The 17,778-nt window shown below is 29.5% G+C and overlaps 3 protein-coding genes across 4 annotated transcripts in view; 2 read left to right on the forward strand and 1 right to left on the reverse strand.

Moving 5' to 3' along the window:
• The first annotated feature begins 901 nt into the window (after positions 1-901).
• Positions 902-6,601, forward strand: LOC129919690 (solute carrier family 25 member 35-like). The gene is made up of 4 exons (XM_056000661.1): positions 902-1,632; positions 5,538-6,074; positions 6,138-6,252; positions 6,319-6,601. The coding sequence occupies exons 1-4, from the start codon at positions 1,570-1,572 to the stop codon at positions 6,534-6,536; spliced, it is 933 nt and encodes a 310-aa protein (XP_055856636.1). The 5' UTR covers positions 902-1,569; the 3' UTR covers positions 6,537-6,601.
• Positions 6,602-9,361: 2,760 nt separating this feature from the next.
• LOC129917767 (solute carrier family 25 member 35-like) lies at positions 9,362-12,521 on the forward strand. 2 transcript variants are annotated; one of them, XM_055997871.1, is made up of 5 exons: positions 9,362-9,479; positions 9,658-9,788; positions 11,466-12,005; positions 12,067-12,181; positions 12,242-12,521. In XM_055997871.1, the coding sequence occupies exons 2-5, from the start codon at positions 9,726-9,728 to the stop codon at positions 12,448-12,450; spliced, it is 927 nt and encodes a 308-aa protein (XP_055853846.1). In that variant the 5' UTR covers positions 9,362-9,479; positions 9,658-9,725; the 3' UTR covers positions 12,451-12,521. The 2 variants fall into 2 exon arrangements, with proteins under 2 accessions (XP_055853846.1, XP_055853845.1); XM_055997870.1 differs by lacking the exon at positions 9,362-9,479 and having other exon boundaries at positions 9,488-9,788.
• A 766-nt stretch (positions 12,522-13,287) lies between these two features.
• Positions 13,288-17,778, reverse strand: part of LOC129917768 (intermembrane lipid transfer protein Vps13D) — a 32,371-nt gene continuing 27,880 nt past the window's right edge. Inside the window, exons 17-19 of the mRNA XM_055997873.1 lie at positions 16,660-17,769; positions 14,383-14,540; positions 13,288-13,303 (exon numbers count right to left, since the gene is read on the reverse strand). Of these exons, the coding sequence (XP_055853848.1) occupies positions 14,466-14,540; positions 16,660-17,769 (1,185 nt within the window). The 3' untranslated portion in view covers positions 13,288-13,303; positions 14,383-14,465. The remainder of the gene's footprint in view (positions 13,304-14,382; positions 14,541-16,659; positions 17,770-17,778) is intronic.

Consider the following 17,778-nt stretch of genomic DNA (forward strand, 5'->3'; position numbering starts at 1 on the left):
TAAAGCTTTATAGAAGCAAAATTGTTAGTCGGGTGGCGTATACGTGTTCTTTTGTATTGTTTTTTTTTTTTTTTTTTTTTTTTTTTTAACCGCAAATGCAAGAGTAGAAAAGTTAAGGTTCATGTACTCTGCTCTTATGAAACATTACATATGTTAAAGTAGGTACTTTATAATGCTGAAAGGAATTGGTCACTCTAAAAAAGTTTAAAACCCTTTTATTCCTTATTTTCCAATAGGTATTTGAAAGATAAAAATGTTGGCAAGGTTCTGTTTGTTGGTGAGGATATTTCTTAATTTGTATTTTTTTATTAAAATTTCTTCTATTTGTTCTTTCCACATTGTTTTTGGGATTTATGAATTTTTTATACGGTATTGCAACAAAGGCTGTTTGCTTGAAAAATAGTGTTTTTTTTTTGCAGAAATGAAAAGGTAGATTCTATAGCTTTAATTTTATTTTGGAGCAATGGAATTATATAGTGCATAATCTAAGGGTATTCTTCAATGCTGTGATAAATAAAATGAACTCTTTTTATTTAAGATGTAGATTCTATAATGATTTAAATTTCATTCTAAAAAAATTTGAAACATTTAAAAAAAAGTGCGAGTTACCTATACCGCTACCATGCATCTTATAAGCCTGAAAAGTAGCTGTAGGTAGCTAACGCCGAATGAATTTGATTTGAATTTGAGGGCTATTTGCTTAATATTCCAAGCAGTCATTAATTTGCATAATACCTTTGAAATACAAAAAATATTGGACGTCAATTGCTGCCAAGCTTTTCATAAGCTTAACAAATTGCTATCATTATCTAAAATAAATAAAACTATTTTTGGTTCAATAAAATTTAAATTTCAAAGACATTACTGTAATATACCTTTTCACTCCGTATTCTCTGATTGTCAGAATTTGTGTGGATCATTTTAGTTTGAAACAGCCAACGGCGGAAGGTGTTTCAATAACGATATAAACATTCTTTTAAACTCTTTAAACATGGACCGGATGTTTTAAACAATGACGTATTTGTGCGTAATATTTGATTGTGGATAGGTCAGTTAGTGTCAATAATATATTTCAATAATCACGTTTTATAGGTTTTTGATACAAAAGTTTATATAATTTTTTAAAAGACGAGAATCACATAATTTTCGTTATCAATCTAACCCACCCAAACAAGTGATAAGATTCTCAAAAAATAGTTCTAATCCATTTGTAAATACTACTTTTCGGCTTTAAAAAAGTAATTTATGATTTTTAAAAATTTTCCATTTCTTACATAATTTCGCATTGAGATTGAGATAGTGCAAAAACGTGACTAAAAGTGCTATTACGTTGATTGTAACGTCAATTATTTCGGGTTGCATTATATTTATTTACAAAAAAAAATTGTTCTTAAAATAAATTCGTACGCGGCGTGCTGTCGTGGTGTGTCTTTTTTTTTTTCTTCTATTTTTGAGTCATAGAAATATAGCGCTATGGTAATGTCACTCTACCGGTATTGTCAGTTTGTTTGTAAATAAAAGAAGCTTTTACCACAACAACTACAACAAAAACAAAGCTTTTGAAAAGATATGGATTATCTTTTAGGAGGCACAGCTGCCATGTGCGCTGGTTTCTTCAGTAATCCGTTCGATGTACGTAGGTATTTTTTATTTATGAATAAAATTCAGGTTTTACTTGGTAATTTTTTTTTACTTCCTAGACAAATAGATACAAAGTTAGGGTATTATAGGGCAAATTGAGGATTTACAAAAAAAAATTCTCAGTGTTTATAGCTAATAACACTGCCCAACATACAAAAATTTTCCAGACCGTTGTTTATCATTTCTTACTAAGTTTAGGGTGCTGATTCAAAAATGACATTAGTTTTTTTCTAGCAGCTCTAGTTTTTAAATAATTCATAAAATTTTTTTTTGTTAATTTTTTTTTTATTCAAAAAATTTATTTTTGTAAAAAATAGTATGAAATTACCCCAAAAATGTGAAAAATTAAAATATCTAAAAAAATAGAGTAAAGTGAATCTTCTTCGTTGGCTATAGGTCTTGATTTGAGTCTATCTTTTCTTCTGTGTCGACGTTTCACGTGTGCTTACACGCTTCTTCAGGACTAAGAAAAATAATTCTAGAAAGCTCTAAAAACGTATAGAATAAATACTTATCTTGAATCCTCTAATGATCCCCAATTGATTGCAGTTGATTAAAGTTTAGGTTTTTTTTTTTATCAAGCTTATATATTTTGAAAATCAATAAAAAATGTCTTGAAAAAGACGTTTTTAATTATCAAAATTTAAAAACGTCTTAAGGTAGCGGTTGCATAGTTAAATATCTGCAGTTTCAACCTTATTGATGTTTGTATAAAATTCCCAATGCAAAAGTTTTAAAAACCTCTGTCGAAAAAAAATATATTTTACGGGAAAAAAAGGAGTATAGCTTCAAAAATTCGCAAAGACAGCCGTATCCAAATTATTTACTCTTAATGGTAAGGATGACTTACTACTTCTAGCTCTTATTTTAAATATCATTATTTAGCTACGTTTTTTTTTTTTTTGTTACACATACGCCACAGTGACCTAAATTTGAAAATGTAATGGGAAAAAATTGCAAGTTTCACTGTTGCAAAATCTTTTTTTTTTAAACTTTATGAAATAAAAAACCAACGCTTCTGCTGATTAAGTTGTTATCTAGATAGATAAATGTTATACATGCTAGATGCCACTTATATTTTGGTTCCAATTAAAGTAGGTATTTTACTTTGCCTCTTGTGATATACATTACACTGACCAACTATTTTGAATTTTTAAAATTTTCCAGAGAGATTTATATCAAATTTTATAGATTTGGGTTCAGTTAGCTCAAAAATAATGAGGCATATGCATAAAAAAAAGAAATTACTAGTAGTAAAAGGTTTATAGTAAATACTAGTACTATTAGTAGAAGCTGAAACTAATAGTATTTACTACATTCGGTATGCATAAACCTCAGTTTCTACTAGCTAGTATAAACTAGTAGTAAATACTGGATTTATCCTAGTAAATACTACTAGTAATAGTATATACTAGATACCTACATAAATGCTGTTGCTTTTTTTGATCTGTAGTATTAACGTTCTATAATTTTCTTCTTTTGATACCAATTTTTTGTATTACAATTTGTTGATAATAACAACTGGTGTTTAATGCGGTTAAGGAGTTTTATACACTTGGGACAAATGCCGAAAAAAGCATTTTAATTTTAGTACACATAACTTACTTCATGTTCCTCCTTCCCTTCTTTCAGATTGAGAACCTTGAGATTTTTTATTTTAAAAGGGATAAATAAATTTATCAGATTCAATTAAATATCCTACCCATAAATATTCGCTTAGCCACTCAACGTTATCTTTCTCAAAACGGTAGAGCATTTTAAAATTATTATTCGCGGGCGTTCTTCGCTGTTTATAATTTTTTTCAGATCTTAAATTGAAAAAAAAGCTGCCATTTTTATATTCGAAATAAATTCTCTGCAAACCGATTGCTTTGAAAGTAAAGTCGCGACTGATGATGTCGGCATTTAACATGAGAAAGTTTTTACTAGTAGGTAAATGTTCAAGTTGGTATTTAGAAACTTGAAAATTAAGCAGTAAATACTAGAAAGTAAAAGTTCGTACTAGTTTTGTATGCATACCAAAACCAGTATTTACTATAAAAATGCATCCCAAACTAGTAAATACTATTCTTCTAGTAAATACTACCTTTCCAGCATTTACTATGTTTTTTATGCATATGGAAAGTAGTAAATACTATTAAAATTTACTAGTAAAAGCATATGCTACCTTTTATGCATACGGCTCAATATTGGTTTCTTTCTAGCAGCTCTAGTTTTTGAAATATTTAATTTTTCACATTTGGGGAAATATTCATACTAATTTTTTTAGTTTTTCTTATTTTGAGGGTTTATTAAAGTTATTATATTAAACTCAATGTATTTTGGATCAGTAAACCTAAAAACCACATTCACATTCGTTTATTTTGATTGTACCTACACGGCTTGCATAATTTGAAAAACAGATTGAACAGAGAAAAAAAGCTGACTCTACTACACAAGCTACAAAAATCGAATATTAGTTTTTTATTATAAGGTGATTTAATTATTGTTCAACTGAGCGTAAATAACTTTGACTCTTAAAATTTCGTAGGTGTACTGTGTGTGCACCATTGCTATTGCTTAAATTTTTCACAATGTCAAAAACGAGTGAATTTAAGAATAGCTTATTTTCGTACAAAAAATCACCAAAGTAAGTATCCCATCAATTTTTCGAAACTTTAATTTCAGAACCACTTACAATTTGGAAAACTCAAAAACAAGCGATAGCCCTAAAAGGAGATCGGTTTAATTTGCCATAAAATTTTTAGAGGCTTGTATTTTAAAAAGCACACAGTATTTATACCTACATAAAATGGGGAGTGAATTTTCAAAAGGGGATAAAACACTTTTTTGTCAATTCTCAAAAAATCGAAAAAAATTAAAATCTATGATTTTCAGTTTTCACGGGTTTTCAGAGTCCAATTTGTGGAATTAATTTGTTGTTTTAATTAAATGAAGCTCAAGTTGAATTTTAACTGGAGCAGGTTAAATTGTGCGTTGGAAAATTGAGAACAAAACTGCATACTTAGTTTGAAAAAAAAGTGTAAAGTAATTTTATGCCCTTTTGAAAAGTCACTCTTCAATTACAGTTTTGAAGATAAAAAAGAACTTCAATCACCATTATACAATTTATTTACGAAAATACAGGGAACATTGAAATTTTATTTTAAGGCCCAAAAATAAGGACCCTGTCATATAGCCAAAATAGAAAAATGAATTGTCTAAAAAACGACTTTAACGATTTTGATTAAAACATTTGTGTGTATCTACTGTTGCGTTAGTGTTGTTCTTTTAAAATAGAAAAAAAAAAACAAAGTTGACCCGCTAGTAAATGAACCAATCATGCAATCGTTTTTTTTTCGTTTGTAAATTTCTTGTAAACGACACAACCGATTTCAACGAAAATATTCAGTGACTGTTATATGTAATAAGCAAAGATATTTAAAAAAAACAGATTTTGGGATTCAAATAAAATCCAATGTTTTTTTGTTTAAAAAAAAAATTAATTTTTTGTAGTTAAAAAACAACGTTTCTTTAAATATTATATTTAAGCCTAGCATTTGTACATAAAAAGCTTTAGCATTCTAAAGGGCAGGTATGTGTGGGACTTTAACTCTTTACATCTTTTACATCTTTCTCTGTTGAATTAAAATAAAGAATTATTATCTTAAAAATATATCATAGTTTTTTAACCGACTTATACTTCGGACTTTTTTGTATGTTTGTTACCTCAGAATTTTCGACTGGGTGAACCGATTTTGATGATTTTTTTTGTATTTGAAAGCTTGTGCTCCCATTTCAATTTGCTCTTGTTCTGACTATGATATCCAAGAGAAAACCGTTATATAAGTTCCGGTCCATATAAATCGTTTTTTTTTTTTTAATTGATTCCAAACAAAGTTTTTCTTTAATTCCAGGTGATAAAAACCCGCCAGCAATTACAAGGTGAACTTCAAAGCACCAAAGGTGCACCACAACCGTACAGAGGAGTATATCAATCAATTCGTTCCATTATCAAAGCTGAAGGCGTATGGGGCCTACAAAAAGGTCTAGGTTCAGCTTTAACATTTCAATTTGTCATGAATAGTTCGCGATTGGGACTTTACCAAACAGTTGAAGATTGGAATTGGACGAAACTTGACAAAGATAAATCTCATCATTCAACTGTTCTATGTGTATTTTGGGGTGGAGTTTCTGGTGTACTTGGGTCAGCATTAGGCTGTCCGTTTTATATGATTAAAACACAATTACAAGCACAATCTGTGGGGAAGTATGCGGTGGGCTATCAACATCATCATCAAAATACACTCAATGCTTTAGTCAATATTGTCCAGAAACAAGGATATTTGGGATTGTGGCGTGGTTTTTCTGGCATCGTACCACGAACGGCTGTTGCATCTTCAGCACAACTTGGAACATTTTCTGCATGCAAAGATATTTTTGTACAGTACGAGGTATATTGTAGAAACATTATTTAATGCATTTATAAAATCTATAAGAAAAAATTAAATTTTTAGATTTTTCAAAAATCATTTCTTTTAACTGCAATCGGATCGAGTATGGTGAGTGGTTTCTTTGCTGTAGTCTGTATGACACCTTTTGATGTAGTTGCAACGAGAATGTTTAACCAAGGTACAATTTTAATTTAAAATTTTAAGTGTTAAGTTAACTACCTATATAAAATTTTAATTTTTACAGGAGTGGACAAAAATGGAAAAGGACTTCTTTATACAAATATTGTTGACTGTTTCATAAAAACTTTTCGATACGAAGGCATGAAAGGACTGTATAAAGGTTTTGTTCCAAATTATTGGCGAACAGCTCCTCATACGATACTTAATTTAACATTTTGGGAACAATTCAAAAGATGGAAAAATATTTATTTAGCTGAAGAAGGAGCTGTTTATTTTGAATAAATTAATGTGGATTAAAAAATGGGGGTACAAAGTATTGCAATAAATTGTAAGGATATTTAAGAATATTATTTTTTGTATTTTTTGCTATTGGAGTTTTGAAGATGGAAATTCACTTTGAATTGTGGATTCAACGCAGAAATAATTTTTTAGCAATTGTAAAAGAAATAATAATATGTATCTCTAGTATTTACACAAGGTTATCACGTTCTTATACTTTGTAGTATGACCCCAACGTTTTTCAGTAAGAAGTGAATGTTCACTACGGCGTATACGTACTTTTTTGTGTTCTTTTTTAAATTTTATTTTAATTAAATTTGAACATTAAAAGTAATATAGAAATATTTTTTTTAGATGGAAAGAACGTAATGGATTTTAGAAAAGGCATATATTTTACACTAACTAGAAACATATCATTTTTAATCTTTAAAATAAAGTTAAGAAAACAATTAGACATGACATTAGACAGTAGAGAATGCAAAAAAGTGGGCCAAAAATAAAGTTTAAAAAGAATTAATTATTGCTTAAAAAAATTGAAAAATCAAATTTTTGAAAACGGGATATTTTTGAAAATTTTGGTTTAATGTGTTTATTAACAATTAATACAAAATAACATACCAACTTTATTTAAAAAAATTATCTAAAAAAAATAAGTTAAAACAAAAAAAATGGCTGTAAGGATCTTGAAATTTTTTTCTAATTCATCTTTATATATATATAAAAAAAAAAATTAAACTGCATACTTAATTTGGAGTTCGATTTCATTTAAAGAGTTGTTTGTTTCATTTCAAAAAACGAATTCAACTTCTCAAAAATGGCAAACCAATTTTTTATTAATTTTAATTTTTTTTTTAAATAGGTAAATATTTAATTTATTTTTTTTTTGTCAATACGAAAATAAAAGTAATGAATTGTGTAAGCAAGCACAGTGACGCTAGTTTAGGTCAACACTTTTATTTTTCCTTCAACGTGTTTTAATTGGGTTGGGGTCGAAATTCTGTATGTGCCAAAATTCGGATTCCAAAATTCTGTATTCTAAAATTCTGTAAATACAAAATTCTGTATTCCTTAATTCTGTAAATGATAAAAGAAAAATTGTTTTGATAATGAAAAAAAGTGCGCACTTTTTTTCATTATCAAAACAATTTTTCTTTTATCATTTACAGAATTTAGGTGTACAGATTTTGGTATTTTCTTTGAAGAAAATCTTGAAGTAAGGTATTTCCCCAATTAATTTGCATATGACTTACAGCTATTGGATTGAATTTGAATGACATACCTTGAATACCAAAATACTAGTAATATTTAGCCAAGAATCTTCATACATATTTCACCATTTTGTTTTTTTGTTGTTTTTTATTTGTTTTTGTCTTTTTTTGTAAGGTCTGAAATGAAACTTAAATATTTATGTATATAGAACATTAATCTCATATTCCCTAATTTTTCCTCTGCGAAAACTGTCCCATGAGGTTTTATGTAGAACACACAAACTGTTATACCTACTTAATTTGTTAATTGAATACAAATTGTTAAACAGGAAAGGCAAAAAGGTATAGGTGGGGAATATACAGAATTCCAAAAAGCAGAATAATGGATTTCCAGAATTTTGAAAACAGAATTTTGGATTTACAGAATTTGGCCATACAGAATTTAGGAATACAGAATAACGTCCCGTTCCCGTTTTAATTTTGTTCTGATTGAATTTAAGTTGACCGTTTTTCAACACCAGGAAATATTACACAAAATAAGGTCGGAGTATTTTTTGGAGTGTTATGGAACATTAAGATTAAATATGTCTTGGTTAAGATAGATTGGAAACATTCTAAAATATATCAATTTAAAAGAAAAGTGTCTCATTGTTCGCAACTTTCTCCTTATGTTGGTTAAGTCATGGAAAATTCCTGGGTTGGGGTTGAAATTCTGTATGTTGCAAAATTCTGTATTCAAAATACTGTATGTCAAAATTCTGTATGTGCAAAATGCTGTAGGAACAAAATTCTGAAAGTCAAAATTCTGTATAGCAAAATTCTGGTTGGTCAAAATACTGTATTTCAAAATTCTGTACATCAAAATTCTGTAAATCAAAATTCTGTAAAAATGCTGTAAAAAAATATCGTTTTGATAATGTAAAAAAAATGCTCGCGCACTTTTTTACATTATCAAAACGATATTTTTTTACAGCATTTTTACAGAATTTTGATATACAGTATTTTGCCGTACAGAATTTTACAAAACAGAATTTTGCATGTCAGTATTTTGTTGATACTGTATTTTGACGTACAGAATTTTGTATTTACAGTATAATGACGTACAGAATTATGGTATTACAGTATTTTGACCCCACAGAATTTTGTCGTACAGAATTTTGACAAGCAGAATTATGACCCGCTCCCAAAATTCCTTTCACATATCTTTTTATTTATGTATTTGTTTTTAATTTGGAAAAGTTCAACCTCAATCTATGCAGAATGGTAACACTGATCTCATATACAAGAGCTTCACAATCAGCTGACTTTAATCAAAAAAAAGTCAAAGTAGAAAGTAGTATATTTGCAACTTTGTACACTGCTAGAACATAGTCCCAAATTATCTTAAAAATACTATTATTTAATGCGTAATAATATTTTTGTAATATTCATGTTGTTTTATGAAAATGCTTAATTGTATTTACTTTCATCAGTTTATTGCTTACATACGTTATTTCTGATAAGAATTTCCAGTAAACTTATCATGCATAATAAGTATCTATTCACGTAAGCTTTAGTAATTTATGAATGTTTTATTTAACTTGGAGTTCTCTATTTACGTATAATAAATGATTCCGCATTGAGATTACAAATGCTTTATCAAAAGTCCCATAACTTTGATTAACATCTATTATTTCTTGTTGAATACATTTTAAAATTGTTAACAACTATTTACAAAATTATTGCTGCAAATTACTGTGTAAGTGCTTCTCGTGCCGCATCGCTATTTGTTTTTTTATATTTTTGAGTCACTTACAAAGTCGTAATATGACAGAGTTTGAATTGAGCTTTTGACACTTTTCCCCTTGACCCTTCCTTATGTTAACATTTCTGCACACACATCGTTCTGACACTTTGTCGGTTTGTTGTACTTTCAGTTTGTAAACAAAAGAAGCTTTTACTATAACACAACACAATTAAGCTTTCAATTCATAAAAAATAAACTATGGATTATCTTCTTGGTGGCTCAGCAGCTGTGTGCGCTGGATTCTTCAGCAATCCATTGGATGTACGTATTTCATTAATTAATCAATACATTTTTTTATTTCATCATTAGATACACTGTTAAAAATTTATAAATAAAGTTGGGTACAAAATTAATTTATTAATTTACGCTTTTAATTGATTGACTCATTAACCATGTAACGTTGTGCACCTTGCAAGTAACTGGATTACAATAGAAATTAGTTGGTTTCATGTGGCGTATACGTAACATTGCTCCGATTTAATACAAGGAAGAAGCAATTTATTGGGTCACTATGGTGTATGTGTAACATTTGGTCGATTCAAATCATGCGTTGGCTGAGTTAGGGAAAGCTAAAAAAAACACAGTTTCTCTGTGTTATGTTCATTGAATTAAAAAAAAATTCTCCTCCTCTCATGTCAGGAGAGGTAATTTGTATTAGTTTTATTAAAAGTTTGTTAACTTCAGGTTACTGACCTCCCAGTTATGAATTTATAGGTGGGTTTGAGTTAGACTTGAGTTCGTGACTAAAGTGATAACAGTGGGTAACAAGGGTTTTGTTTTATTAAGTTTGAAACAAAATTTTCAATCAAATCACCTCGCGTTTTTGAGATATTCCCTTTACAAAATCTCAACAAACGATTTTTTTCTACATTTGACTTTAAGCAATTGCTTAGCTTACAGTAGTTTAATTTCGGGAAGAAAACAATACTTTTCTAAAGGGCTTAGGTGTGTTGAATTCGCATCCAAAATCAGAATGTTTGTATTTCATCACGAGTTTTTGAGTTATCCCCGTAATAAAATCTCAGAAATCGATTTTCCGCTACATTCTTAACCTTTCCACCCAAACTAGAGCTGCTAGAAAAAAAAGTTCACTTAGGGTGGCCCGATTTGAAATCAGCGATCCCAAAAAAACATTAAAGCAACTTCAGAAAACATAAAAAAGGTGCAATTTCGTTTGCCAGTGTAATCGGAGGCTGACTCCTTGTCTTTGTCAAATTAAATTCAGGTTTTCCTTTATTCTGTTGAGATTCTTATCAACATATCTATGGATTTGGGCTGTCGTTCTTGGGTGGTTATCCTTCTCATCAACGGTTTGGGATGATTGGTGGTATTTTCTGTACAAAAATAATCTGGTGGCTTGATTTTATTTTCTTCTAACTGATTTTTCTCTGAAGTTTCCGACCGCAGTTCGAAAACTTGTTGTACCACACAAAAAATTGTAGGTGATGACTGGTGTATGTACACCAGAATTAAATAACAATATTGAAACAAAATAAAAGAAATATATATTTTATTAATGTTGAAGTTAGTCCAAGTATTCGGAGTGTATGGATATACGGGCTTTAATCGAATGCACTGCCGACACGTCCAGAAAACATTTAAATACGACGATTGCTATTGAGCGATCATGGACTGAAATTTCACTAATAGTCCTCCCGAATAACCAAAATGAATATCCGGTATAATTGCATTTTTAAAGTAGTTTTTTGGAGCGATTTTCGTATGTGTATACTTTTATAACTTAGAATTCTGATCAAAAACCCGTTCTCTGTTAAGTTCCCATTTATAAATTGTTGGCCGATAGCTTTTTAAATAAAAAAAAAACAGAAAGAACTAATAAGAAATACCTGAAGATTTTTTAAAAATTATATAACGGCCTGATTAATGTGTTCAATACCTACCGTTTTATTAGTTTTTCATAAATATGCTTTATTCAAGGTAATAAAAACCCGTCAGCAATTGCAAGGTGAACTACAAAAAACCACAAGAGGATCTTCACAGCCATACAAAGGACTTTTTCAATCCATCCGTTCCGTCATAAAAGCTGAAGGACTATGGGGTCTACAAAAAGGTCTTGGTTCAGCTTTAACATTTCAATTTGTCTTGAATAGTTCTCGTCTGGGACTATACCAAACCGTTGATGATTTAAATTGGACAAGATTTGAAAAAGATAATTCTCAACGTTCCCCAGTGTTATGTGTCTTTTGGGGTGGAGTTTCTGGTTGTCTTGGTTCAGCTTTGGGTTGTCCATTTTATATGATAAAAACTCAAATACAAGCTCAATCTGTGGGAAAGTATGCGGTGGGTTATCAACATCATCACAAAAATACTCTAAGTGCCTTAATCAATACTGTCAATAAACAAGGATTCTTTGGATTGTGGCGTGGTTTCTCAGGTATTGTACCACGAACAGTTGTTGCATCTTCAGCACAACTTGGAAGCTTTTCAACATGCAAGGATTTTCTTGTTCAATATGAAGTAAATGGTCAAAAAATAAAAACAAATTTTATCTTCTTTTTAAAAAATTTACATTTCTTAGGTTTTTCAAAAATCCCTTCTTTTAACGGCAATCAGTTCGAGTATGGCGAGTAGTTTTTGTGCTGTAGTCTGTATGACACCTTTCGATGTAGTTGCAACAAGAATGTTTAATCAAGGTAAAATTTGGCTTTCAAATTATCTAACTAAATCCTTAAAAAAATGTTTTTTAATAACAGGAGTGGATTCAAATGGTAAAGGACTTTTGTATAAAAATATTGTTGATTGTGCCATGAAAACTTTTCGCTATGAAGGTCTTAAAGGACTGTATAAAGGCTTTGTTCCTAATTATTGCCGCACTGCTCCCCATTCAATACTTAATTTAACATTTTGGGAACAATTCAAAAAATGGAAAAATATGTATTGGCCTAAAGAAGAAATCGTTTGAATAAAAAAGATGTTATTAAAATAAAGCCTATTTAAGTCGAACACAAAGAAGTATTACAATAAAGTTAAAAAAATAAAGTTTAAAACTTTGCAAAACATCTTCCTAGTTCCTATCCTTTCAAAAGATTCCGATCTCGTTAAAGCTTTTAATAGATAATAAAAAAGATGTCAATTGTGGTGTAACAGTTTTATTGCTGCGTTAGTACAATCATAATTTTTATTTAATAATAAAATAAAAACAAAGCTTATTCAAGAATATAGAAGATAAATAAATTAAAAACTCAAATTACTCTTTTAAGTTTTGGTTTGATATTCATTTTTTTTTTTTAATCAAAAAAATATTGCTTTCATTAGAAATTATTAAAAAATATAAGCATAAACTTATGTTTAACATTATTTTGGTTTGAATTTTGTAGTTTGTGAGTTTTTTTTTGTTTCATAAGTTTAGCTTATGTTTCTTTAAAGTCGATATTTAAAAAAACGCACTTTTATTAAATCTCATTATACGTAAATCTAAATAAATTCCATTACAAACTAAAAACTAAATTAAACAACAAAAAAAAATATTAAATATCGTCGAATTGCCTTTTCGAATACAACACAGTCTTTGGTTAAGATTTTAAGCTCTTTTCTTTTCTTCTCTTTTGTTTTTTGTTTTTCTTTTTTGTTTAGTTCTACACAAATAATCTTGACTATAAATCTAGAACAATATTACCCATCAAATTGCTATTTTTGTTTTGTTTGTAAAATTAAAACTAAAAAAAGTTTAAAGCATAAATTAGCTTAAACAGAAAAAATACAAATATTTACACAAAGTCTTTTTACATTGTTTTTTGTTTTTGTTTGTTTATATATACAGGGTGTCCCAAAAGTAATGGATCAAACGAAGTATGCTGATAAGGGGTCTTAAGGGCTCTCAGAATTTGGTAACTTGTTCATCCCAAATCCTTACGGTTTTCGATTTAATGCAGTTTTTGTGAAATTTCGAAAAATCCCGACTTTGCAACAGTATTTTGCTTCCAACGCTCATAATTGATTTTTGTTTTTTACAATACTTTCACTAAAACATTGCCTAATAATAAGAAATAGTTAATTAATCAAAATATTTTTTATTTCATACGTCATTTTGCTGCAAATTAATTAACAGTTCCATGTTTTATAAAAACTCGATTTCTTTCTTTTATTTCAGAGCAACACCCTGAAAAAAATTTGTATGGTGTGGTACTGGTTTATTATTTTGAAAGCTTGCCGTGTTATTGCAGTTTTCAAAAATGTATAAAAGTTTCCAAAGTTGAAGTTAGAACTGAAGATATTACAATTTAAAAGCAACAAAACAGGGCTTTTCAGAGAAAAGTAACAAAGAAAAATAAACACATTTTCTCGACTGTTGTTTGTTTATTTCTTTTTGAACAAAAGTATCGATTTTTGTTTGTTATTTTGCTCTGAAAACGTCTGTTTTTTTGCATTCAAATTCTAATATCTTTCGTTCTAATTTCAACTTTGGAAATTTTTATACATTTTTGAAAACTGCAATAACACGGAAAGTTTTCAAAATAATAAACCAGTACCACACCATACAAATTTTTTTCAGGGTGTTGCTCTGAAATAAAAGAAAGAAATCGAGTTTTTATAAAACATGGAACTGTTAATTAATTTGCAGCAAAATGACGTATGAAATAAAAAATATTTTGATTAATTAACTATTTCTTATTATTAGGCAATGTTTTAGTGAAAGTATTGTAAAAAACAAAAATCAATTATGAGCGTTGGAAGCAAAATACTGTTGCAAAGTCGGGATTTTTCGAAATTTCACAAAAACTGCATTAAATCGAAAACCGTAAGGATTTGGGATGAACAAGTTACCAAATTCTGAGAGCCCTTAAGACCCCTTATCAGCATACTTCGTTTGATCCATTACTTTTGGGACACCCTGTATATGTATGGTTTATATTGCTTTAAGGCTAATATATATGCATTTACAAAATATATTATTATTTATATTAACATGTAGATGATTTAGCTTTCGTTTAGTGATGATTGGTAACTAAGTGTATGCTCACGTTCATCGTATACACTCTTCGCGTAGTTGATCTGTAAAAAAATTTAATTATTTATTTTAAAAAATGTGGTTCATTTCATATACAATTAAATAAGAAAAACGTAAAATTCTGAAATTACATATTTCCTTATCCGAAAACTAAAAACGTAATTGAATTAGAATCACTTAAATGACGCTAAATTTAATCGAAATCGTTAAAGCCGTTTTCGAGAAAAATGCAATACCTCAAAAATTGTATATGGCATATCGCGCTTTATTGAAGACATAAGAAAAAGGGTCTTAGAAATTACTTAAAAATGATCTTTACCAAATTTGAAGAAAATTCTTATTCATTAAGTGCCTTCAATAAAATGTCGTACCTTTTAAGATAGCTAATAAAAAGAAGAATATTAAAAAAAAAAAGATTTTTATTTAACATTAAATAAAACCAATTTACATATGCCGCAGTATTGGGTGGCAACCCTATCACGCTTCCTCAAGATCATTGTGGACCTTGATGAGGAATAGTTGATGTATTGCGAGATCTTTGAAAAGTACCTACTGTAAAATGCTTTTTGATTTTTTCAATTGCAATAAATGCATTTTTAACAAAAAATTACTGTTCAAAATTTTATTTCTGATAGAAAAATTTGTTCAGTTATTTTCGACTCCAAGGGTGTTCCAACTCATCAAAACCTGATGGTGTATTCTGTGTTCTTTTAAATTTATAATTTTAAAGGAAACCAAATATCAATCGGTGTCATTATAATGTGGTCAGTGAAAGAAAAAATTGAATAAACTGTTATTTTTACTTTAATTTAAAAAAACGTGCCACATACACCACAGTGACCGATTTAGTTTAAGATTAAAAACATGATTGGTATATTATTTTTGTTCGCTGAGCCTAATGGCACCAAAATCAAGTCAATACAAATACTTCGAGAAAATCTATTGACGATTTTACGCAAAGGTGCTTGTGTTTTAACTACAACAGGTAAAATATATATACATCGAAAACCATGTGAAAAACATGATACATTGATGAAATTCGTGATGATGATTTTAGATGAAACATGGAAAAACGAATCTATAAAGCTCTGAAAATATTTTTTGTGGAAAGGTTTTTTTTTTTGAGAGGCTGAGTTATGTGTGAAAAAGGTATAACACCTCACATAAATGTTGTTTATTTTTTTTAAATTTGGTGAAAAAGTTGTGTTTTTTACAAAAACTACGAATCTAAAAGTATACATAATCATTTTAAGTGAAAGGGAGTTTTTTTTTAAGAAAAGATGAAGTTCAGAACTGGTACAAACAAAACTGACAAAAATGATACCCCAGTGAAAATTGTTTCATTTACCACATAAAAAACGAATCCAAGCATTTAGATATATTTTAAGGGTTTTTTTGGAAATAGAAGAAATCAACTATACCTAAGTCACAAAATATTAATGTTATAAATGGAACCCTTATGAACTTGATTAAAAATGTTTTCTTTGCCACAAGAATTACAATTCAAATAAGTGTATACCTTTTTTCTACATGTGAAAAAGTTTTATTTTTAATGAAAACAAAATGTGGACGTATTCCAAAAACGAGATAAGAATAATGAGATTGGAACAAAGAACCGAATATCAGGAATGAAATAGAAAAAAAATATGGCATATCCAAATGAAATTTGGTAATTATGTTACACATTTGGCATAAAAACCAATGAATTAGAGACTTAAAAAATGATTTTGGGTGAAAGTGTGTTTCTCTCGAAGAAGGAGTTAATTCATTTATAAATTCAAAAGTTTTTATCGCAGGGTTAAGGTACTGCCGAAGGAAATTTGTCAATTTTGTTGACTTCAAAGCAGAATTTGATGTTATTAAAATTAGTCTGCCAAAAAGAAGTACGGATGATCTTAAATTCTTGAGAGTCTGTGAAACAAATTTGTTTATGGGGCTCTAGATCTTTAAGCAAAACGAGAAAAATATTTTTAATTTTCTAGATCAACAACAGAAATTTGTAGTTTTACGTTTCTTGAAGTAAACATAAAATATTCCATCCAAAGTTAGTATGCTAAACTACTTAGAATGCAAGATATTATAAAATTCAATATTGTTTTCTTATATTCAGTCCTATTATGAAATTTGATATACCTAAATATCCTTATTTTCGAATATACTTACACATCTTGCCGCCTTCTCAGCCATCTCCTCCGATTGACAACGTACCCGTGGCCTTCGTATTTGTCCCAAATTTTTCGATATTTCTATATAATAATGTGGTTTCGCTTTGGAATTGTGCGAACTTTGTGCTGTAACTGGATGACATGAAAGCACCTCGTCTAAATGGCACTCTAACATCACAGTCGGTTCTTCTTCGGTGCGAGAAAATAATCGTAAATATTCTGTTGACACTAATAATCTAAGTTTTGCATCTCTATCATTGCATAAATCTTGTTCATATGACATTAATTGTTCAGAGAAATTTCTCCTATTTATAAGATATAAATATTGTTGACCTTTTCCTTGTCTATATGAATATGGTGGGAGAAGACCTCCTGGTGCACCAGTCACACAGCGAGGTGGTCTTTTTCTTTCTGGTAGCACTCGATGAGCACTCTTACTAGTTTCTCTAACAGCCGATGCAGTTTCTGATGCCAAATCTAACACACCTATGATGGGCTTCGTAACAGTCCCAACAATTCCCTTGCCAAGACCACTTATGAAGCCCTGGAATCCATCAGTTTGTACTCCTTCATAGGTATGCCGAACAATACTAGTAACACCACCTAATAGCCCAAAACCTAATCCTTTTAGACCAGCTGCTAAATGCTCACCAGAAGTATTCGAACCTGTCGGCACTTCTAATATTCTTTGGCGGGTTTCGGTATCTTGTTCGTTGAGGACAACTCGTCCCAAACCATCAGATATTGTTTCTGTTAGTTTTGCAGTTGAATTTGAAATTCCATGAGTGACATTCTTTACCAAACTCTTTACAGAACCTTCGAAAATTAACCCAGAAACACCTTCTGACAAATCATTTGCAAAACCTAGAGGATTCCCAAGGAAATCTACACTTCCCAGAATCGATGCTGCATGCCATTTAATCTGGTTTTTATAATGCGACTTAATTGCTCTCATGTACATCTCCAAGGTTTCAAAATGATGCCTGTCTGTAAAGTGATCGAATTCAATGAGGGCATCTTCGAATTTTATCAACCTCAAGCCGAGCTTTCTCTTCATCTCGCTTAGTTGAGGAGACAATTTCGATGCAGTTATGACACTTAGACGAATCTGAAAAAG

This window comes from Episyrphus balteatus, chromosome 4 (assembly GCF_945859705.1).
Source record: "Episyrphus balteatus chromosome 4, idEpiBalt1.1, whole genome shotgun sequence".
Classification (NCBI taxonomy): Eukaryota; Metazoa; Arthropoda; class Insecta; order Diptera; family Syrphidae; genus Episyrphus; species Episyrphus balteatus.

Coding starts and splice junctions, on each gene's coding strand:
- LOC129917767 (XM_055997871.1), top strand. CDS start 9,726: ATGGATTATCTTCTTGGTGGCTCAGCAGCTGTGTGCGCTGGATTCTTC. Junction 9,789..11,465: donor TCTTCAGCAATCCATTGGAT/GTACGTATTTCA, acceptor GCTTTATTCAAG/GTAATAAAAACCCGTCAGCA. Junction 12,006..12,066: donor ATTTTCTTGTTCAATATGAA/GTAAATGGTCAA, acceptor TACATTTCTTAG/GTTTTTCAAAAATCCCTTCT.
- LOC129919690 (XM_056000661.1), top strand. CDS start 1,570: ATGGATTATCTTTTAGGAGGCACAGCTGCCATGTGCGCTGGTTTCTTC. Junction 6,075..6,137: donor ATATTTTTGTACAGTACGAG/GTATATTGTAGA, acceptor TTAAATTTTTAG/ATTTTTCAAAAATCATTTCT. Junction 6,253..6,318: donor AACGAGAATGTTTAACCAAG/GTACAATTTTAA, acceptor TAATTTTTACAG/GAGTGGACAAAAATGGAAAA.